The sequence below is a fragment of the Eschrichtius robustus genome, chromosome 14 (assembly GCF_028021215.1).
Source record: "Eschrichtius robustus isolate mEscRob2 chromosome 14, mEscRob2.pri, whole genome shotgun sequence".
Lineage (NCBI taxonomy): Eukaryota > Metazoa > Chordata > Mammalia > Artiodactyla > Eschrichtiidae > Eschrichtius > Eschrichtius robustus.
Genome location: NC_090837.1, coordinates 6136738 through 6160488, shown reverse-complemented (window position 1 = coordinate 6160488; position 23751 = coordinate 6136738). Strand labels below are relative to the sequence as shown.

The window sequence follows — 23751 nt, the reverse complement described above, 5'->3', positions numbered from 1 at the left end:
ACTGCCCCTGCTGAAATGCTTTTCAAGCTGATGTTTTTTGCCCAATAAACTTAGAATAGAATCCAAACGCATTCCCCCCACCCTCAGGCCCTGCCTGGTCTGGCCCTCGTTCACCTTGCCCACTGCATTCCTGCCGCAGGGGCTATGCACTGACTAGGCTGGAACACTCCCACACCAGCCCCTTCCAGGCTACCTCTTCTCCATCCTGTCTCAGCGCATGGGGCGCCTCCTCCTAACAGCAGTCTCCCTGCCCACCAGACATACCCCATCTCACCCCATCTCGTTTTCTCTTTCTCTGCAGCCATCACCATTTGCTTGTTGGTTCACGCACGTTTGGTGGCTGCCTCCCGCGTCCCAGAACGTCTGCTCCCCAAGGGCAGGGACATTCATCTGTCTAGTGCCTGGCATACAGCAGGCGTTCAATCAGTGCGCGTAGGCGGAATGAGTGTTACTGACTGCAATGTGGGCTGAGGCTCTGCTGCTGTCCTCTCCTCCCTGGGGGGCCCGTCTCTCGCCAAAGCCAGGTCACAGGATGCCCCTCCTGCCCACCTGAGAACCAACAGCTTCACAATTACAAGATGCCCCGCAGGAAGCAGGTGGCGTCTACATTTAAACATGAAAAGGGCACCATAATAGGTTCGTGCCCCCCCAGAATTCATGTCATCTCAGAACCTCAGAATGTGACCTTCTTTGGAGGTAGGGTCTTTGCAGATGTAATTAACTGAGATGAGGTCATACTGGATTAAGTTGGGACCTAAACTCAACGACAAGCGTCCTCCTAAGAAGAGCCGAGGACACAGACACAGAGGGGGGCAGAGACTGGGGTGATGCAGCAGCAGGCCAAGGAACACTTTGGGCCTCCAGAAGCTGGAAGAGGCCAGGAACAGGTCCTCTCCCAGAGCCTTCAGAGGGAGTGCAGCCCTGCTGGCATCTGGGTTTCAGACTTCTGTCCCCCAGGAACTGGAAGAGAACACGTTTCTGCTGTTTTAAGCCACCCGGTGCAGAGGGACTGAAGCCACGGCCCGCGGCAGTGGCCTCCCCGCGGGGCCCTGGCTGCCTCCATGCAATTGTGGCAGCACAAAAGGCCCAGGCCAGCTCTCCGGAATTCTGGTCCCACCTAGGCCATCCCTCAACCTCGCAGCCTCAGCAAGGTGACAAAGGAAGAGACGATGGGACAGGGCCCCTGGGCCAGCCCAGCCTCAGTGGCCCCTGCTTGCCCCTAGAATCACTGCACATGGCCGGAAGGATCTGAGGGTGGAAGTTATATCCTGGCCCTCCAAAGCTCCAAACCCTCCCATAGTCCCCTCGAAGTTCACCCTCCTGGCCCCCAGCCACCTGGCTCAGCCCAGCCACCCGGCCTCCTCGCCTTTCTGGAACACTCCAAGCACATTCCCACCTCCAGGCCTTTGTACGTGCTGTTCCCTCCACCTGGAAGGCCTTCACCCCGCTCTCTGAGCGGCTGGCTACTTAGTGGCCAAGCATCTCTCCCGAGAGGCCTTTTGCAGCCTCTCCAGCCAAATAGTAGCCCTTCCCTGCCCTGCAGGAAACAGGTCACCTGCCTCATTCTGGAGTCACCGTGTGTGTTTGTTGCATCTCCCCTGCTAGACTGTGGGCTTCCTGCAGGCAGGGCTGCCTGTCTAAGTGCCCGCTGGGCGCCCGCAGCCTACAATAGGCCATCGCGTGTTAGAAGCTCAGGACTCTCAAGAGCTCCCTGGTGGCCTAGTGGTTAGGATTCCAGGCTTTCAGTGCCGTGGCCTGGGTTCAATCCCTGGTCGGGGAACTGAGATCCCACAAGCCTCGTGGGGTGACACAAAGAAGCCGCAGCAGCTCACGGCCTTGCTCACGCACCTGCTCTGGCCTTGGCCCTCCCCTCACTGGGTCCCCACCCGCCGTATGGCTTGCCTTAAATCCACCTGGATTTAAGGAAGGCAAGGCAGGCCCACAGGCCCAGTCTGCCAGCTGAGGGATGGCAGAGGACTCGGAGAAAAGGGGATGACAAAGGGAGGGGAGGAAGGGGGCTCCCCAAGTGCACCCAGCTGTGGACACGTCACTCCCAACCAGCAACCCAGCCCCACTCCCCCACTTCTTGGTGGTCACCCCCTCCTGCCTGGGCCACACACCCAGAGGCCACTGCAGGCTCACAGCGGGAAGTCCAAGGGACACGTGGCTCTTCGCTGCCCACCCCCATCCCTGTCCCAGCCACAGCCGCACCAGGACAAGGGCACAGCCTGACACCCCTTTGCTTAACACCGACCCTGCGAGCTCTTCGTGAGCACAGGCCTCCACTTCCCCGTCTGAGCAATGGACGCGCAAACCCCTCCTCACCTTTCATTCCCGGGCTGAAATTCGGACAGCAGGGAGGGCCTCCTCCGCTGGGGCTGGATGATGGAGCCAGGCGACAGGTGTGAGGTGTAGTCACGGGGGTGGTGCTGGTACTCAAGCAGCCCGACGTCCTGCAGCAGAGGACACAGACCATTGAGCACCCATCCCATTGCAGTGCAGCCCACACAGCGAGGCAGGGCCAGAGCCCCCTGCCCGGTGCTGCTCCTGTACCCGGGGACCCTCCCACATCCTTTCCCGGCCCTCCGACCCAGTCCAGCCAGAGGACATTCCTGGGGCCAATCGCCAAGGAGAAGTGACACATTCAGCTAAAGGGCACCTGGTCCTGCCCTCTTTCCAGATGAGACAACTGAGCCCACGTGTTAGCAGAGACAAATGGAAAAAGGCACAACCTGCACGTCTGCCATGGGTGCAAGTGACACAGCAAGACAAAGGCATCCACGCCAGGGGACAGCGGATGACACGGCAAATGCTGACGGTCTGCAAGGCTCAAAGACCAGATTCCAAAACAAAGCCCCAACGTGAGAGTCCCCCGTCTTACAGAGGGAAAACCTACACACGTGTGTCACATAGGCAAGTACAGCTCAAAGTCAGAAGGATAAACTCCAGGCAAAACATGCCTTCTTCAGTAATATGCCATCCATTACTCATTGCCATCTGTGGAAAAACTAAACACTAACAAATTAGATGTACCCCGATTAGCAACTACACCCTGATTTAAGACACGTTAAAATGTTTAAAAAAAAAAACAAAGCTAGAAAAGAGAAGCCTTTCAAAGGAGAAAACAGGACAGGCTTCCTATGTGTACGAATCCAAATCGATTAGTTCTGCCTGCAGAGAACACCCAGTTATACTGTGGGGTGGCAATCAATTAGTGATGTCTGACACGAGTAAGGCTTGGGAAAGCGTGGGATTGTAGGTGATTTATTTTCTTCTTGGCACCCTTCTTAATTCTCCCAATTTTCCAAAAAAATCTAGTCATTCTTTTGCTGTCTGGCTTTTTTTTTTTTTTTTTAAGCAGTTATTTCTGCAAAGAGAATTAGATGATACCACGTAGGTGTGTTGGAAATGTATGTGTTTCAGACCCTCCAAAACAAACACATGTAAGAGGCTGGGAGGCTGGAGGCGAGAGAGGATGAGTAACCAGAATCAAGAGGGATCCTGTCAACCTCAGAGGCTGGAAATGAGGGAAGGGCCTTCCTGGGCAGCCCGATGTGGAAGCAAGAAGCTGCAAGGCCTCGGGCTAGAGGTATCTGTCCATCCCTTAAACTCTCTGAGCCTCAGTTTCCTCATCAATGAAATGGATGCCTGAATTCCCTGGCCGTCTAGTGGTTGGGACTCCGTGCTTCCACTGCAGGGGCACAGGTTCAATCCCTAGTCGGGGAACTAAGATCCCGCATGCCACGTGGCGCGGCCAAAAAAAAAAGAAAGAAAACTGAAATGGATGCCTGACCCAGATGGAAGGAGGCCTCTGTGTCTCCAAACAAGCATCCCCCTTAACTCTCCAAGGATTTCCCTTAAGTCTGAGGGCAGCTTCCAGAAGGCAGAGGACTCAGCCTCCCCCCTCCCCCACACCCCACGATGTCTTGCACAAGGCACCAGGTGCTAACGAAGGAACGAGAAGAAAGGGCTGGAGGGCGGGGGCGGCACCTTCTGGGATCATGCCGGCGAGGCTGCCAGGCACAGATCCGGTGTGCACACGCACGCAGAGGTGTGAGAAGAAATCGGCAAGCACTGCAGTCTGCTGGGAGGAAAATTCCCTCTCACACAAAAGCAAAATGAACAAAGCGGCAGAGAGGCAGACGGTCCAATCCCTTGGGAGAGGGCCCCGGCAGGACGGCGCCTACCACTGCCAACCGAGGCGGGAAAAGGCAAACGGCCCCCAGGGCCCCCGAGGCAGGCAGGGGCATGGGGCGGCCACTGCATGAACCCTTCTGGCCTCAGTTTCTCAGTTTGGGAAGCAAGCAGGATGACCTCATTAGCACGGTCCCTCCAAGGAACATCTTGGGGGTCATTTCTGTGGTATCCACACTGATCTCCACCCCAGGGCTCTGAGTCCAGGGACAACCGAGGGTGCCTGCATCTCTACAGGAAGGCAAGAACTGGGGAGACCCCAAGAGAGACCGAAGGTGGGGCTCACTGTGGTCACAGGAGCCTGAAGACACCAGGCATTCAGGCTGGAAACCTCCAGCCATGTCTCAGAACGCGAAAACCCTCCACGTGTTAACAAAACATTCCAACCCCACCTGCCGCCCTCACACATGTATGCGGGCCAAGCAGGCTCCTGGGTCCGCGACCCTTGGTCTGGGGGGAGCGCTGAAGACGAGAGGATTCAGATCCTACTTGAGAGCTTGTTGACGGGACCGCGGCACCTGAGCGCACGGCCAACACAGTCCTGCTGGCCTCGGCCTAGACCCGTCCCCGTGCCTGCGAACTGGGTCACGTGCGGAAGGACCATGTGTCCGTTTGTGACCAACTGGAAATGAAACAGACTGGTCCTTCCCACAGAGAGCCTGATAAGCACTGATCTAGGGCAGGAGTCAGCAAACGGCGCCCAAGGCCAAAGCCAGGCTCGGCCTGTTTCGTCAGGTGTCGCTGGCACACGGCCATGGCCATTCCTGTACGTGTTGGCTGAGCTGCTTTCACGCTAGGACGGCAACAGTGCCGGAGTAGTTGTGACCGAGACCGAGTGGCCGGAAAAGCCTGAAATATTTAGAGCAGGGTTGCCAATCCCTCCTCTAGAGGAAAAGCCCACAGTGTACCCTGGGGGCCATTCGGAAGAGGATACTAGCGGGCACGTTGTCGTCATGACAGCAGCAGCATCAAAGTCATCAACACTGCACTGTATCAGTCACGCTTACTCAGCCCGGCGTTGTGCAGAGGCCTCGGCACATGTCAACTAACCTGATCCTCAGAGTCTTATAACTACCCTCGCTCAACTGATGGGGAAACTGAGGGGGAAACTGAGGCTCAGGAGGTAAGACCACTCGTCCAAAGTTTCACAGCGAGGAAGTCACCGAGGCAGGACATGAATGCCAGCGGTCTGGCTCCAGAGTCTGCGCTCTGAAAAGCCCTTCTAACACTAAGGCACAGGGAGGCTAAGTAACTTGCCTAAGGCCACACAGCAGGCAGGAGTGGCGCTGGGATTGATTCCCGTGTCTTTGGACTTTAACGCATTCATTTAGTGCAAAGCTTGCAGGAACTCGAGAGAGCTCAGGGGGTCCCGGGGGGCTTGGGAGAGAAGGCAGAATCGAGCTGGGCTCTAGAAAGCTGGAAAGGAGACAAGGAGGGGAGGATGTGTTGGGACCCTCAATCCTGGGAGACCCTCAGTGCCAGGAGCCCGCCAGGACCCTCAGGGAAAGATGTGGGGTCCTGATACTGCGGGGGAGGGAAGCCGAGACCACAGAGAAGGAGAGAACAGGGCTCAGAGCGGCTCTGAGGGTGGAGCAGGTGGGACTGAACGAGCCATGCGCACCAGCACCATGAAGAGAGGCTCGGAGTGCGCCTGAGGCTGGGTCAGGGGAAGCACACCTGGGATTAAGCCCTCCATCTGCGCCGGCGTAACACACCAGGCAGCCTGGACATGACGCAGGCTGAGGCGCAGGCCAGCAGAGAAGGCAGCTCCCACCGCCCCTCTCAGAGTGCAGAGCCTCTTCAGTCTCCTGCCATCCCGCCAGGAGGAAGGAGGCGACTGCCACGTACAGACACCGCCCCGGGCACCTCGCAAACATCCGCCAGTGATGCTCAGGCCCCCAACACCCACACTGCAGATGGGAAAACTGAGGCTGCCCCCACGGGGTTAAGTGAGCAGCCGAATGACACTCAGTGAGTTGGGAGGAACAGGGATTCAAAGGCACATCTGGAGGTTCTTCCGGGCTCCAGGGGGGGGACCCACCATCAAAGCAGCCCCATGCCCAGACACCCTGGAAGAAGCCTCCAGGGCCAGGAGGTGCCACCCTGGATGCAAGCCTGTTGGGAGCAGGTACGGGAGTGAGCTGAGTCCCAGGAAGGTCACAGGTCACGGGGTCCAGGCCCCGCCCCCTCATCCCAGCAGACCTGCCTCAACTACTGTATGAGGAGCTGGGACCTCTGTGTTCCCACCTGGCCCTTGGATGGGGCATTTGCCTTCCACGCCTTTTCCCCTTTTCCTCCGCCCTCTGTCTTCCAAAAACCCTCTGCCCCCCAAAATGGGGGCATCTCACAAACCCTGCCTGTACAGGGGGCTGGCGGTAAGGGGTTAGGGGGCACAGGGCTGCAGGGGGACCTCCAGATTACAGTCCCAACACTCACCTCCCACCAGCCGAAGAAAAGTGGCTCCAGCCCCGGACACATGCCCAGGAGAGCAAGACCCCCCCAGGATGCCTAGAATTCTTGTTCCTGCCTTCCCAGTAACAAGCAGGGGCCCCCAGCTGGGTCGCCCCAGCACGAGGCAGGGTGATCAGGAAGTGGGGCCCCACTGCTGCCACCACACAGGATAAGGATGCCCCGCCTCGTAGCTACCCAGAGCCCCTGCTCAGCCCCGGCCTCAGCCTCCTGCCCGGAGGAAGTGACCACTGGGTCCTACCCAGCCGCATCCTGAGTCACTGACGGCCCAGCAGGAAAAGTGCGGGCGGTGTCTGAGATGAGCTGGTGACTCCAAATGACTGTGAGAGGGCCCAGCTGGGGCAAAGGATGGGGGGATTGCAGGATGGCAGGGGCCATAGGGACTCAAGGACTAACCGAGGCTGGGCCCACGGGGAGGGAGTGGGAGAGGGGTAGGAACCTGGCAGGAGGGGACGAGAAAGAAGAGAAACCAGAGGTAACCGCCAGGAGCCCCCAGGGGAGGCAGCCCCTCCAAGCAGCTGTAGTGACAGTGACAATATTGTAAGTGGACATAGCTGGCTAAGTGTCTGCCAGGCACTGTCATAAGGACCTTCCACAGATCATCACGTTTAATCCCCAGGAGAATCTAGGAGACAGATGCTCTCATTACTCCATTTTATGGATGAACAACCGAGGCTCAGAATCATTAAGCGACTTGTCCTGTTTCCTCACCTGCAAAATGTTCCCCATCTACAAAGTGCACCGCATAAGGGTACCCTCACTTCAGTGATAAGAGAAGCAAGTGCAACTGTATACATAAAGGGCATGAACAAAATGCTCACCCAGTAGTAAGCACTCAGACGACAATGCCTATTTTTGTTATTGTGATTATGATAAAGGTAATGACCACACATAATAGTAAATGACCCCCAGGAGCACAGTCCTCGGCCCTGGGCACACAGTAGGTGACCAATAAATAGTCAACCATTTCACAGGGGCTCAGAGTCCTGAAGCTGAAGCCGACTACCTTCTCACGGTGATTTAACCCGAGGCCTATTATTTAACCTCCCAGCCTCAGTCTCCTCATCTGCAAAATGGGATAGCAATGCAAGGTGCTCTTTCATTGGGTTGTTTGTGAGAATTCGATGACTCCATCCAGAATGTGCCCATTTATCACAGCTGGCTCTCAAAAGCATCTTGGGGGCCCAAATCCTCAAGAGGCCACTGTTTCTGGGACACCCCCAGGCTGGTCCCGTGGGCTCAAATGCAAAAACATCTCGCTCATGGAAGATAGAAAAGCCCTCCCACGCCATTTCCTCTCTGCATCTCAGGAGGGACCACACCAGCCAAGCAGGACAGACGCAGGCGTGTTCACATAGGGGCCAGCACAGCAAGCTTTGACCCCAGCTGCAACTGCAAACCCTTGCAGCCCCTCACCAAGCAGCCAGGAGGTCAAACGGGGGAGGCCCAGGACCCTGAGAGCCCTCTGGCAAGCCCCTGAGGATACAGAACAGAACCAAGCCTCATCCTCAGGGCCACACGCAGCTAGAGATGAAGTCAGGAAAGGGGGCCCCCACTAGGAGGTGGACAGAGTAGGGTGCAGCTCAAAAGCGCTGACCAACGGGACTTCCCTGGCGGTCCAATGTTTAAGACTCCACGCTTCCACTGCAGGGGGCACGGGTTCGATCTCTGCTCAGGGAACTAAGATCTCACAGGCCATGCAGCGCAGCAAAACATTTTTTTTTTAAAAAAAAAGAGCTGACCAAGGGCACGCCCGCTCCCTCCCCAGCAGCCCACCACCCCCACACACAACGATGGGGAGACTCCCCTGTGAGCAGAACTAACCCCTGCGACCCCCGTGTCGGGGATTCAGAGAATGACACGCGCTGGACCCCATTGTCTCAGAGCGCTGGGCACCACTGCAGTGAATTGGCTCCAGGCCCTGAGGACTGGGGAGGGGAGGGTCTGCGAGCCACGGCCCCTAGGAAGCCACCCCAATCCTAAAGCAGGGGAGCCCGGCTGAGGCTGGGCTGACAGTGTATACAGCAGGAGCTCCACGTCTGCATGCAAATCCCACAGCCGACTCAGAGGCAGAGATCCCAGCTCAGCCTGGCCCTGGGCTCCACCTTCCTAGCTTTAAAATGGGAGCTAAGAGATTTTACCAGCTGTCCCCAGGACACAGATGCCAGTGGTCTCTGCCAAAGCACCCCACCTCCCCGCGGGGGACAGTGAGGCCTGGCGGGACACCGTTGGAGCCGCTCCAGCCTCAACTCCAAGGAGAAATAGGAACCCGGTGACAAGAGAAGGCCCCAAAGGTGACCCCAGGCGCACATTCGTGCCCCTTACCGTGTGTGGCCGGGCGATCTGCACGGGGTAGGAAACGCCGTGGGGCGGGTAACGGGGCTCGGTGGCCCTCCACGTCTGTGCCACGGGCTGCGTGGACCCCGACATGGTGGTGGGCGTCCAGGGGGGCCCGTGGGCCCCTGTAAGCTCCCTCTCAATGGTCTCCAAGGATTAAAAGCCAGTCTTCGTCATCTGCTCGAGGGCCTCCCTGACCCAGGCACCTGTGAGGAGACCAGAAAAGCAAGGAAGATCAGTCACAGGGCGGCTGCTCCTTGCGGACCCTGCCGGGGCCCCAGTTCCTTCCTGTGGCCCCTGTGAGGAAGCGAGAGCACACAGGGGGGTCCTCCGGGACCCTCCTCCGTGCCACTGGCAAGCTCCGTGCCCACCGACAGCAGTGGGAGACACCACGTGGTGTCTGAGGCCTCTCCCAGCCACAGGCCAGCAGCTGCTGCACAAGCCACATCAGTGACAGCCGTGTCTTCCCCCGCTGCCAAGGCCCTCGCTCAGCAGGCACGGGAGCTCTAACTCTGCGGGCACTGCCCCCACGACCCCCCCATGGCTCCCAAGCACCCTCAGCCCACCCAACCCCACCCCAAGTCCTCTGCCAGTTTGAGTCACCAGGGCAAGGTTCCCCGAAAGCACCTGGCAGCTCAGGCAGGCAACTGCTGGGCCTGTCCCAGGAGGGGAAAAGTCCGTACAACTGTCCAGGGTGATGGTGGTGAACAGGGTCGGCTCGGGCAGAACACAGGTCACAGTGCAACCCCGGGCAAAGTCGGGCCTGCCTGGGCCTCCCAGTGACCCTCTGAGGAGGGTGAGTGACACCATGACGGGGGAGCAGGACAGACGTGAGGTTGGCCCGGACGTGAGCTGAGAGCGAAGCGACTGGGAGCCCGAGGGCCACACCGGGGAAACAGCCGAGGACACGCATGAGAGCCGGCTGGGCCCCAGGTGGCTCCCGGAGGGGCAGGCAAAGGATGCTGTCCATGGGGAAGAAAGCACTCATGTGTCCAGGATGGAAGGAACCCACTGGCTTTACAGATGGGGAAACTGAGGCCCAGGAAGAAGAAAGGACTCCAGTCAAGAGAGCAAGAGAGCCCCTGGTCAGAAGAGGCCTTTGTCCAGAAATCTCTGGGGGCCCCCAACCTCCCCAGGACCCTTCTCTCCCTTCTCCGCCAGCCACTGCTCCAAGCAGCCTGCCTGAGGTTATAACTGGCTCCGCCGTCCAGGCCCAGGTTGAAAGCCTGACAGGTCTCGGGTCTCCTCCACACTCAGCCACTCAGAAAAGGGGTGTCCATCAGGCCCCTGTCATGTGCAAACCCCCCACTCACACCAGCCACCCAGGAGCTAAGGAGAATCCAAGGTGGCGCAGGGGCCCGGCACCTGGATGCCCCCATGTGATGTACCCTCTCGGGCTGGGGTTGCATCACATGTGTACCCCCAGCTCCCTGTAATTTCATCCCAACGTCCCTCATCGCCCTGCCCTCCACTGACAACTGTCTTTCAAGGGCGTGGGCGCCCTAAACCTCTGCGCTTTGGAGGTCTGATGTGGAGGGATATTGGGAGGGAAGATTGAGATCATGGCAGTCAAAGGAAGAACAAGACCCCCTTCCCTCCCATCTGGGGGCCATGACTGCATCCCACTCCCCACCCCCATCTCCTGCTACAGTAGACTTGACTTTCTTTTTAGGGACCATCTTCCCTCCCCAGACTCCAGGTGTGATCATGTGATCTGGGCCTGGCCAATCAGATTCCTGCTTCCCCTGGGGCAGCGATTGGTACAGGGATGGGCATCTGACCCAATCTGAGCCAATGAGAGTCAGTCATGAGACTGAGAAGGAACCAGAAACAGGCACTATCCACTGGGGCTGTAAGCCAGGAGGATGAAAGCCTGGAGCTCTCAGGGGCCACCACTTGGCAGGGACCTACCCGAGAACATAGCCCCAGGAAGGCAGATTTGAAGGGTAGAGAGAGCACAGCTGGGTCCTGATACAGCCATGCCTGAAGGCAGATCATAGCTGCTACTTCATTTAGGGAAGCCAAGGCACTCCTTCTGTGTGTTTTGCCTTTGCCAGCCCAACCCAGCTTTCTGTCACTTGCCATCAAAAGTTCTGACTCACCCAGAGAAGGAGGGAGTCACAAAGGAGGCAACCTTTCCATCGGGTGCTGTCAATCCTTCCAACACTGCAAAGCCAAAGAATTCCAGAGCCCAAACTGCCACACCTATGACCACCTCAGGAAAAAAGCCCACGTGGACTTTTCCCAGACACCGAGACAGGATGCACTGTGTCATTCTCACGAACGTGGGAACAGTCCTGCTCAGCAAATGGGAGCTACTATTATTACAGTCACTAGTACTGTCACTGCAGTAGTTGCAGCCCGGTCACAGCGAAGCTGTGGACATGGAAGGGAGGCAGAGCTGCCGCCGCCAGTCCCCACCAAGAGCAACGTGGCAGCCCTCCTGCAGCCCAGAGACAAGAGACTGGCCTTGGGAGAGGGGTCAGTTGTGGCCACCAGTGCTGGACCCTGTCCCAGAATTCCCTGTGTCCCAGCTCATCACAAAGCCCAGCAGACCCTGGTGGTCTGATGCAGCAAAGCCAGCTCTATTCTGGCCTCTCTCTGGGTTTTAAACGGTTGCCCGCTCTCTGCAAGAGGAAGAGGGCAGCACCTGGGCAGAGAGAAGCTCAATCTGCGTGCCTTTCCAAGAGCCGCCACGCGCAACTTCCAAGATGCTATGTGACTTTGCATTGCATGAGGCGGCGAGAAGTCTAATTTACCAGTAGATTTCTAACCTCCTTTGCCTAATGAAATGCCGACTGGGGATGGCATCCCGGGAAAGATGCTCACGGCGTGCACTGCATGTGGGGTCCAGAAGCCAGGGAAGTGACACCTTTTCAAACCAGCCCTGGAGAATCCTCGGCCACTTCCCCACCCTCCTCGTGCCAAGGCCTGGCTTCCCACGACCTCAACGTTCACAGAGTGTCCACCGCCGAGCTTGGGGTTCATGCCCCCACCACCCACCTGTCAAAGGATCACTCCGCCGGCTCCATGGCCCAGCATCCTCATGTGCAGGTTGTCCCCAAAGCCAGGGGACTCTGGGGATCTTGCACCTCCTGCATTCACCACGAGCTTATTTTAATAAGCTCCATTTCTATCTCCCCCAACCTTAGCCACATTTTTCACCAACTTGAAAAAAAAAATTTATTTTTAGGAAAATAGTTTGACAGTTCCTAAAAATGTTAAACATAGAATTACTGTAGGACCCAGCAATTCCGCTCCTAGGCATACACCCAAAAGAATGGAAAACAGAGACTGAAACAAATCAAGGTATTCACAGCAGCAGTATTCACTATAGCCAAAGGTGGAAACAACCCAAGTGCCCATCAACCAATGAGTGGAGAAACAAACAGAACGTGGTCTATCTGTACAACAGAATATGATTCAGCTATAAAAAAGAACCAAGCACTGACACGTGTCACAACGTGGATGAACCTTGCAAACGTGATGCTAAGTGAAAGGAGCCAGACACGAAAGGACAGATACCATGTGATTCCACTTATAGGAAACGTCCAGAATGATAAATCCACAGAGACAGAAAGCAGACTGGAGGCTGCCAAGGGCGGGGGGTGGGATGGAGGGGTGTGGAGCGACTGATGGGTATGGGGGTTACCATGCAATGATGGAAATGTTTCGAAACTAGATAAAAGTGGTGTTTGCGTAAAAGTGTGAACGGCGGGGCAGGGGTGGGGATTAAGCTTTGACTTCATCAGCAACACTTGGAGGTGCATGCCAAGAAAAAACATGACATTACTTCATCAAAGACAAGGGTAGGAGAGGACGAGAGCTATCCATGGGGCAACGTGGGGGTCTCCTGGATCTGGTCTTGGCTGAAAAGGGTTCTGAGAAATGGATCCAGGCTGGAGCAGGAATGTGATACAGTGGCCCCAGTATCACTGCAGGGTGTGGGAGCTTTGGGGTCAGGAGAGGGTGGTGGACATCCATTGATCTCCGGACTCTTAGGGGTCCCCACTGTGAGCTGAGCTCCAGGCTAGTGAATGAGGCAGGGTCCAGGCCACAGAGGGTCTCGGTGCCCCGGCGGGGTGCAGACAAGCAGCAAATAGTGATTCTGAGAGCAGGCTGGGGGCTCTGGAAGCCTTGGGGAGGGCGAGGGGGTGGCAGGGAGAACTTTCTGGAGTGTGAACAAGACACAGCTGGGGGAGGGGGAAGTGGAGGGGGCTCCAGGCAGAGGCCACCACCTGAGCAAGAACCCGGAGATGAGACCAGGCATTTCGTGCTTGAGAAATTCATCAAGTCATTCAAGGCCCACGGGCCACGGAAAGGATGGATTTTGTTCAAAGGGCAATGGGGAGCCACGGAAGGTGGTTGAGGGAGAGAGGAAAGGATCGGGGTGTTTGACAAGCAGGCGCCGTGAAGAGCAAGTGTGGAACCCAGAGGCCTGGGGGGCTCTCGCAAGCGTCCCTGCACGAGATGACACCGGTGGGATCGGGATAGCAGGAACAGAGAAGCAGCGGCAGACAGCGTGCAAGTCGAGAAGGAGCCTGCCAGCCGAAGACACATCTTGCTCTGGGGGTGAGGGAGGCCGAGCGGCCCCCCAGGGACAGGGGCCTGTCATTCCCCCCTCAGGCAAGGTGCCTCGGGGCTCCGTCCTCAGTTTCCTCCACTGTAGACAGGGAACATGCGTGTCCCTGCTCCACGGACCCAGGAGGACAGCACACTTGTGAAGGGTGCCTGGTAAACAGGAGGTGCTCAATAAGGCAAACTCAGCCAGGTCAGGGCTCCACGGGGGAGAGAGAGCGCTCTGGCGAGGTTAAGGACTTGCTTCGCCAGGTGGCTTGGGATGCTTCTGACCCCATAGGACGGGGACACCGCAAGCCCCACCGGGCCTCGCATACCCAAACCAAAAACCACGGGCCCACAGAGCCGGCTGGAGGAGGGCTGCAAACGGCAGGCCCAGCCCATGCTGGGAGCACCCGTGCACACGGCCAGGGCCACGCAGCCGCCCTGGGAGAGCCCCATAGGCTGTGGGTCTGATTCGGCAGCACCCCATAAGCCTGCCAAGCCCGTGTTCCACCCACGGAGAAAGCTCACTGCCTGTGGTTCCGTGTCTGCCTTGCAGGGCCTAGCATAGCGCCGGGCACACAGCAGGTGCTCAACGAATGAAACTGTCAGGCGGATAACACGAGGTGAGGCTGGAGCCCGCCACACCTGCATCCCCCTGACCCTGCTGGGCAGAGGCCTCTTTCCGGGGGGAAGTTTCTGTCCTGCCCGGACATCCCGTCTCGGGCCCCAGGCGAGACGGCCAGGGAGGCCACACCAAGACACATTCCACAGATTTTCCGTGTCCGGGCAGCCAGGCTCAGATCAGGGAGGGTGGGGTTATAGCCACTGGGGCTGGGATGTCTCTGAGAGCACGGGGAGGCGGAGGGGGTGTTTGTTAAGGGGCCGGAACGGAAGCTGAAATGTGCCTGGGAGCCTTCAGACCTGAGCCCAGGAAGATGAAAGGGGAGCTGTCTGCCCTGCACGCGCCTGACATTTTCTTGGAACTAACGGGACCGACGCTGGGACTTGTGGCAGGTGGGGAAGCTTCAGAATTCTAAAATCAGCTGCCAGGCAGGAGAGAGGCCCCCCGGCCCCAGCGCTGACCCGCGCGCTCGTCAGAACCCCCGGCGGCACTCGAGTGGCCGCCAGCCCCACAGAGGGGACACGGTCTATGACACCCCACCCCAGCCAGCCTGTCTCGGGCCAGGGACACACACATGTGCTGGGAGCCTGTGGGCAGGGACCCTGCCGCTCTCCTCAGTGTCTGACATATAGTAGCTGCTCCATAAATGTTTGTTTTAATTGACTGCTGAATCCCCCATGAGGGGCATGCTGCCTGGCACACAGTAGGTGTATTATTTTCCCGGAGCTGCCGTAACAAACTGCCACAAAGCGGATGGCTAAAAACAACGGAAATGGATCCTCTCACTGATCTGGAGGCCAGAAGTCCAAACTCAAGGTGTCAGCAGGGCCGCGCTCCCTCCAGAGGCTCCAGGGGAGGATACTTCCTTGCCCCTTCCAGCTCCTGGTGGCTCCAGGTTTCCTTGACTTGTGGCCCCATTGCTCCAATCTCTGCCCATCTTCCCATGGCCTTTTTTCCCGTGTGCCTGTGCCCGCTCTTCTTACAAGGACTCCAACTATATTTAAGGCCCACCCTCTCCAGTATGACCTCATCTTAACTAATTACATCTGCAGAGACCCCCTCTCCCAATCAAATCACACTCATTAGGTTCCGGGTGGACATGAATTTGGGGAGGACGTCATTTAACCCAACACGATAGGCGCTCAATAAATATTTGCTTTGTTCACTGCCATATCCCAGAGCCTGGTACAAAGTAGGCTTCCAATAAATATCTCCTAAACAAAAATGTGCCAGGCAGCCTGGCCCGAGGAGAATGGAGACCCGGAAGCCAGCACTGGGGCAGGGGTGGGGGGATGGGACAGGACTTGAGGACAGAAGCAGTTCTGGGGTGTGAGGTTAAGCTGCTATGGAAACAGCAGCTAGAATGAAGCTGACTGTTCCCACCTTGTGTTTCTAGCTTCTGGCATGCTGTAAACATCGGGGACCGGCCAAGCATTTGATGGCCACCTGCAGCAGGGGCTCATGGCACAGAACAGATGCCCAGGAACCCAGCTCTGAACTAAGTCATAAGATGCAGATGGGAAGTGGCATGGGTAAGCCTCACCCGGCCTGGCTCACAGGAGCCTGTATGGCCCACGTGGACAGGGGCGAAGGCAAAGTTCCTGCCCCCCTGCCCTGGCTGCTCCCCATTGTCAACCACGCTTTATAGGCACCTCCTGTGGGACAGGTGCCGGGACGCAGCAGCGAATAACAGACCCAAACTCCCCGCCCTCGCGGAGCTGACATTCCTCTGGGTGAGACGGGAGTAATTATAGGGTGGTGGGCAGTATCTGTGCTATGGGGAAAAATAGAAGCGTGAGGTGGGTAGGCAGGGGATGGGGGGGTGAGGTGCAGTTTTAAAGTGGGTGGTCCGGGACAGCCTCACCGGAAGGCGTCTTTCAGCAAAGATGTGGAGGAGGGGAGAGAGGGAACCAGCAGATGTCTCGGAAGGGTGTTCCAGGCAGAGGGAACAGCAAGTGCAAAGGCCCTGAGGTGGGGGAGGAACAGCAGGGAGACCCGGATGGTGAAAGTGGAGGTCACATGGGGCTTTCACTCCAAGTGAGATGGGAAGGATGCCACGCCTCTGGGCAGGGGTGACGTGAAGGGTCTCCTATATCAAACCTGCCCCTGGCATCTCTGGGCTCAAGGGAACTTCAGCTGTGCCCCTGTCAAGGAGCCATGGGTGCAGGCCTCTGTGCGTAAAAGGGCTGGCCCACCTGTGATCCTTACTCTATTAAAGGAGGAAGACCAGCTTCCTTGCCCCTTACCTGGCAAAGAGGTCACTGGGCTCCCTAAGGAGGAGCCAGGACCCCAATCACAGCCTGTCCTTGGCCCTGCCCGAGGGGCGGTGGCCTGGAGTAGCTGAGGGTCACCATACTCAGAGCCAACTCAGGGTGCTGCCCACAGAGGTGCCACCTGCCCCCCGCAAGCTGGGACCAAGCTAAACAAACCCATGCCAATGGGGTCTCCACACATTCTGGCCAATCAGGAAATTATCTGGGTATCTACAATGTGCAGGCACTGTTCCAAACACTGGAGCTACAGCAGTGAACCAGTCAGACAAAAAGGCTTGCCAATCAGAGCTGACATCCAGTGACAGGTCTGTCCCAACAGGGAAAGCTCTCAGCCAGGTGTTCACCGGGAGATGGATGGACGGAGGAGGAAGGAGAAATGGATGGGTGGATGGATGGACGGACGAAGGGAGAACGGATGGATGGATGAAGGATGGATGCTAAGATGAATGAGAGATGGATGGATAAAGGGAAGGGAGAGGGAGGATGGATGGATGGATGGATGGATGGATAAAGGAGAGACAAAGGGAAGGGAGAGGGAGGGTGGATGGATGGATGGATGGATGGATGGATGGATGGATGGATGGATGGATAAAGGAGAGACAAAGGGAAGGGAGAGGGAGGGTGGATGGATGGATGGATAAAGGAGAGACAAAGGGAAGGGAGAGGGAGGGTGGATGGATGGATGGATGGATGGATGGATGGATGGATGGATGGATGGATAAAGGAGAGACAAAGGGAAGGGAGAGGGAGGATGGATGGATGGATGGATGGATAAAGGAGAGACAAAGGGAAGGGAGAGGGAGGATGGATGGATGGATGGATGGACTAATCAACCAATGCGTATCAATTTAACTGTTCCATTTTCCAGGGGTTTTCTGGTCTTACTTTTTTAACCAACCCCCAGAGCCAAGCGTGTCTTTTTTCCACTAATATCTCCACACGTCAGGCTCCCTGCAAGCCACCATGGGGGACACAGACAAGCATCAACCTCCCCATGAACCTCCCCATGGCCCAAGCCCATACAAGTGCTCCCCAAGCCCCAGGCTGCTGGGCACAGAAACCCTGGGGAAAACTGCCTCTGGTCCCGAACTCCAGAAGCGCAATGGGAGGGACTCAAGGCCCACCCTCCCCTGGGCACCGCTTCTCCTCCTCAAGCCATAGCCAGCACCCCTCCCTCCTGGGGAAAAGGAGAAAAGAAAAGCCAGCCCACTCCAGCCTCAGAAACATCTCCCCTGTGGCCAGCGGGATTTACAGCCCCGGGGTAACACGATCCATCACACCACACGCATGCGCCAAGCAACAGCCAGAAAAACAGCTTCCCGTGGGCCCAGAATGTGGCACAGACCCCAGATCTGCTCCCGCCGGGCAGTTTTCCAGGGACCTGCTTCCCCCTCCCCATCCAGGTCAGCCAAGCCCCAGCGACCAGCTCAGCACGAGGCGTTATAAAGAGGATTTCACAGAAAAACCCCAATTTCTGGCTTCTCTGAAAACCAGGGACTCTCACATATTGCCAGCGGGGACATAAGATGGTGCAATCTCTGCGGAAACCAGTCTGGCAGTGCCTCACTAAGTTAAACACAGAGACACCATATGACCCAGCAATTCCACTCCCAGGCATGCAGCCCAAGAAATGAAAACAGGTGATGAGACAAAACGAACATGAATGTTCACAGCAGCACTATTCACAACAGCCAGAAAGCATCAACAGAAACAACCCAAATATCCGTCAACTGATGAGTAGATAAATGGAATGTGGTCCATCCATTCATTGGAATATTATTTAGCCATAAAAAGGGGCATATAAACCATGAAAACATTATGCCAAGCCACATGGTGAAGGATGCCATTTATGTGCAATGTCCAGAAGAGGCAAATCCATCAAGTCAGATGCAGGCTGGTGGCTGCCAGGGGCTGGGGGAGGGGAGCATGGGGAGCGACTATTAATGGGTATTAGGTTTCCCTTGGGGTGATGGACATGTTTTAGCACAAGACAGTGGTGATGGTGACACACGACTCACTCTACTTAATGCCCACGAACCGTACACTTTAATATAGTTCAAATGGTAAATCGTATGTGTATTTTCCCACAACAAAATCACGTAGGGGCATGACAGGCTGGAGGCGGGCAGGAGCTACCCACATGGGATGGACACACCCTCTCCTGGTCAGCTACGTTCGTTTCCATCCCCAGCCTGGCCAATGGTACTCAAAGGCCAAGGGCTCAGTTCCCCTTCTCCGTCCGGCCTGGCTGGCTGGCTGGAGCCCTCACCTCCACCATCACTTCCCGAGAACCCTACCCCAACTCCAACTTGCCAGCCTGGGCCCCCACGAGCCTCTCTCTTCCTGCCGCTCCCGTGGGCCCAACGCCATGCACAACCACCGTCTGTTTGCTCGCTGTCTCCCCGCCCCCAGACTGAGCTCCTGACCTGCAGTTTGAGCCCCACCTGGTATCACGTGCATAGTAGGAGCCCTGGAGGCTGTGGGCTGTCACAGCCCCTCAGTCACTAAGGAAAGGTGGTACCCTCCAGCAGGCCGCCCTAATCCTAGAGATGCACCCTCTCCACCAAGCCACCTCCTGCCCGCGCGTTGCTACGTGCGGAAAGTGGCCAAAGGGCTCCCACGTGTGGGAAGTGACCAAATGGGTTCAAATTCCAACTCTGCCACGATGTAGCTGTGTGACCTTGGGCACAGTCCCGACTTCTCTGGGCTTTATTGTCCTATCTGTAAAACCCTCTTCCAAGGGCCAGTGGAAAGAGGATTCACTGGGAAAAGATCTATGGGAAGTTCAACAGCCATAAATGAGTCCCCAAAACAAGAGCTGTGGCTGTTACTACCCTGCGCTGCTCCAAAAACTGGGACGAGGGAGGGAGGCAGGCAAGGTAACAGCCACGATAGTGATGATGTTACTGGCAGAGGTAGTTACCTTGACTATCCCCACTTTGCAGATGAGCCAACTGAGGCTGGGGGTGGTGAGCCGACCAAACGGTAGAGTGAGTCCCTAATTAGGAGGGGAGACCAGGGACACCCACACCTGAAAACAGAAAAAGCAGTGGGTGCTTCCCGGGGTGAGCAGGGCCTCGCAGTCTGGAAACAAGGAGAAGGGGGGGCTGCTCTTCCCAGCCCTGAGACCTTGTCTACACGACATCTCACTCATTGCCCTCTCGTTACAGACGGGAAACTGAGGCCCAAAGAGGGTCAGCAGGCTGGTGGTGCATGGCCAGACTCCGCCCTCCTCAGCTGGATCGCTTGGCCCAAGTGGTCCAGGCGTCTGGGGAGGTGGGCATAGCGGCCTGCGCTGAGCCCAGGGGCCACGCGGGGACGGGCTCCAGCTGCACCAGGACAACCTGGTCCCGAGACAGAAATGCCGCTGCAGCCTGGCTGGGAGGCCATGGAGGAGAGACCCCCAAACGCCACATCCTGCATCAAACCTTCCAGGGAAGGGACTTCCCTGGCGGTCCAGTAGTTAGGACTCTGCGCTTCCACTATACGGGGTACAGGTTCGATCCCTGGTCGGGGAATGAAGATCCTGCAAGCTGCACGGCTCGGCCAACAAAAAAAAAAAAGAAGAAGTAGAAAAAAGAAAAAAAAAAACCTTCCAGGGAAAAACATGCCCCCAGCACCTGCCCCACCTCTTACCTCCCTGAAAAAGGATCCCCAGCCACTGGGAGAACCTCCGCCCACCCCCTGCCACTGATTCTGCTTCGAGAAGCCCTCCCAGGTTCCTCATACCCGCCCCTTGCTACCGGCAGGATCCATCTCATCCACAGGCACCCACTCACCGGAAGAATCTGATTGCCCTCACCAAACATGATTGTCCCCGTTCAACAGATCAGGAAACCGAGGCGCAGAGAGGTGAACTCACTTGCCCAAGGTCACACAGCCAGAAAGCAGCCAGGCGTCATTCTGATCCGCAAAACTGCCAGCCCAAGCCCCGCACACCCCATGCCCCCTCCCAAAGCAAGCAGGGATGCGGCGCTGGTTGGAGCTGTCAAGGAGGCCCGTTTCTGTTTCCAATTTAATTGGTACGTTTGTGTCCGCTGGGCTGCGGCCAGCTCAGCCGCCCGGCCCTGCTTCCCTGCCAGGGCAAGATCTGCTCAAAATCACTTCCTCTGCGACTCTTTTTCTTTTTTCCCCTTTTAATTTTAAAAGGAAGAGAGAGAGAGGCTGAGAGAGAAACCACAGCCCTGACAAACCTCCTGGCACACCAGGTCACAGGGTTCCGCACGAGAACCCTTGCCTTGTGACGCGACCTCCCTCTGGGGTATTTCACAAACATTACGCCGGATTTTTCCTGGCTCTTCCTCATTAAGTTCTGGGCACCCCGGGAGGGACGTGGTTTCCATTAGACCCGGCTCCTCCATCTGGCCTTCCAAACGGCAATTTTCTCTGCAGAGGGAAGCGGGGGGGGACACAGAGAAGAGGCTGGTGTCTGGGCGGCGGCTGTGTGACCTGGGCAAACCGATTAACCCCCTGCCCTGAGGCTGGGATGGGGGGTGCGCCTATGAAGGGGGTCCCCAGGAGGACCCTGGGATTCTAAAGGATGAGGGGCTGGGGTCCTGGGTCCGTCCACTTGGCTGCCCGGGTGGGACTGAACCAACAACCGAAGAGAAAAGAGGCCACAGAACCCAGCGCTTGACATTCTGCTAAGTGAAATAAGCCAGACACAAACGGCAAACACTGTAGATTCGCCCAAATGAGGTGCCAGAGGAGTCAGAGTCACAGAAGGTAAAAGGGAGGGTGCCAGGGCCTGGGGGAGGCACAGGGGGAGTTCGTGTTCAATGGGCACAGAGTTTCTGTTTTGCAAGATAAAAAAGTTCTGGAGAGGATGATGAGGATGGTTGCACAACAGTGTGAACATACTAAACACTACTGAACTGTACATTTAAAAATGGTCGAGATGGTCAGCTTCTGTTATGTGTGTTGTGCCACAGTTAAAAATTTTTTTCTTTAAATTTTAACACACACACACACACACACACACACACACACACACACCTCCTCCAGGGAGGACTCCCTGATTGCTAGCTAAGAGCACCCAGCTGCTCTGTGGTGGTTCCCACTGTCAGAGCAGCCCCCATGAAAAAAGACAGTGTGGCCAACGGTGCTGCCTAGCCCTCAGCAGCCCCTCACAGCCAAGGGCTGAGTGGGACCACAGTCAAGGGCCGGTCTCAGCCCATCTCACCTCAGCACCCAATGGCCACGGGGCACAACTGGGCCTGAAGACCGGCGCCTCACAGCTCTGGTCCCTCAGAAGTCTCCACTGACCAGCCGCTTCCAACCAGATGGCCTGGACCCAGGGAAGGGCTGACCAGAAACTCTCTGCCCCTTGAGATGGGCCCCTGGACCCTGAAACCCGAGGCCAGGCCCAAAGCAGCTCTCTCAATGCCCGCTGGACTGCGGTCTCCACCCCACGGCTCACAGCCAGTGCAGAGACCCCGAGGGTGAGGGCGGCAGCCCCTGGGTTCCCACCAACTCCCCTGCACCAACATCTGGCAAACGTGTCCACAGCTGTGCAGCTGCCGGAAACGCCTCCTCCACACACACAAGCCCTCAAGGACGGCTTTCCGAAGAATTTATGGGGTCATCCCTAACATTTCAGGGCAGATCTCTGGGGGACGTCCTCCACCACATGTGAACAAGGACAAATGTTTCTGCTGCTAAGAATAGCTGCTCTACCCCGGGAGCCCACCCACTCACCAACCGCCCTCCCATGCATCCCCCCGTCCCGGACCCCCAGCAAACCACCAGTCTGGACCCCTGCAGGCCCACCTCCCACAGGCCTGGCTGGGAGGCCCCTACTGCCACCCAGACGCCCAGGCCGAGGGAGGAAGGATCCACTTTGATCAGCTCTGTCCAAATGTGGACGCAACCAGGCCACTGAATTAGCCCGAGGGCCTTCGTTGATGAGTGTCTGATGACGAGGAGAGATCAGGAATCCAAAAGGTCCTCCAGCCCTGCAGCCAGGAGTTCCAGACAGCCAACGGCTTCCATGCCCAGGAGCGGCAAGAGTGCCCCTGGGATGTGATGATCGGTTCAGGGAGGGAGGAGAATCAAAAAGGCTCCAGGGCGGAGGGTCCCAGGCCGGAAGCAGGGAGGCGGAGAGAGAAAGGAGGACTGTGCACTTCCACCAGCCTGGCCTGCAATACCCTCAGGCGACGAGGAGGGGCAGGTGGGACTGCGTGAGTGCGTGCCTGCGTGCGTGTGTGTGTGTGTGTGTGTGTGTGTGCGTGTGTGTGCGCGTGCGTGTGAAAGGGCACAGGAAGGGGGTGGCCCAGGGGATCACAGCTTCCAATTCTTTCAGGAGAAGAAAGTCTGATTTTGAGACATCCCTCAATTTGCAATTTTTATTTAAAAAACACTGACTCGGGGACTTGCCTGGCGGTCTAGTGGTTAAGACTTCGCCTTCCAATGCAGGGGGTGTGGGGTCGATCCCTGGTGGGGGAGCTGAGATCCCGCATGCCGCGCAGCCAAAAAAAAAAAACATAAAACAGAAGCAATATTGTAACAAATTCAATAAAGACTTTAAAAATGGTCCACATCAAAAAAAAAAATCTTTTAAAAAAAACAAAAACACTGACTATAAACCCAATGCAATAAATCAGTCTGACATCCAAATCCAGCCCTTGCACTGCCAGGATGTGACCTGTGGCTTCTGACGTGTGGTCAGCTGGGAGCCACAAGAGAGGGTCCAGCAAAGCCCGGGGAGCTTCAGGGAGGGGGGATGGCGAGTGTCCGACCTGGGCAAAGGCTGGAGGCGGGGCCCGGGAGGCCCCTAATGACAACAGGGAGTGGGAGGGGCTGAGCCACTTACCCATCAGTGACACCACCCTAACCCCAACAGGACACACACTGGCTGTGAAAGGGGGCGCTGGCTCATCTCCAACACATGGAGCTGTCCATGGCAAGCCAAACCCCAGTGTCCTTGGGCCACCAACCCTCCTGCAGCCCTCAGTCCTGGCCTTGGGGGAGGCTGACCCCGCCTCCCAGGTCTGGCCAATCAGCACCAGTCACAGCAGCACCAGCTGCAGTGATTGATTTGGGAGGGGCTTAACTCTCAAGCTGAGCTGATAAAAGTTCATTCCCAAGACTTGCTGGAATACGGGAAACAACAGGCTTACCTTCCACTGGGGCCGCTGAGCTGGGATGAGGCTGTGCTACCAGGGACTGGACAAGGAAAAGCACCTCGTCGCCTGAGCCCCTAGATCCAACCGTGCCTGAAGCTTACCTGAGCCTTTTGTGTTAAATACAGGAGAAGCAGGGAGTCTGACAATTGCAACCAAGAGACCTACAAGA

The 23751-nt window shown here is 57.0% G+C and overlaps 1 protein-coding gene across 27 annotated transcripts in view; it reads right to left on the bottom strand.

Moving 5' to 3' along the window:
* Positions 1 to 23751, bottom strand: part of NCOR2 (nuclear receptor corepressor 2) — a 221607-nt gene that overhangs the window by 142223 nt on the left and 55633 nt on the right. For all 27 annotated transcript variants that reach the window (XM_068562668.1, XM_068562667.1, XM_068562663.1 and 24 more), the window contains 2 exons: positions 8989 to 9206; positions 2326 to 2453 (listed from right to left, as the gene is read on the bottom strand). In XM_068562668.1, the coding sequence (XP_068418769.1) occupies positions 2326 to 2453; positions 8989 to 9093 (233 nt within the window). In that variant the 5' untranslated portion in view covers positions 9094 to 9206. The remainder of the gene's footprint in view (positions 1 to 2325; positions 2454 to 8988; positions 9207 to 23751) is intronic.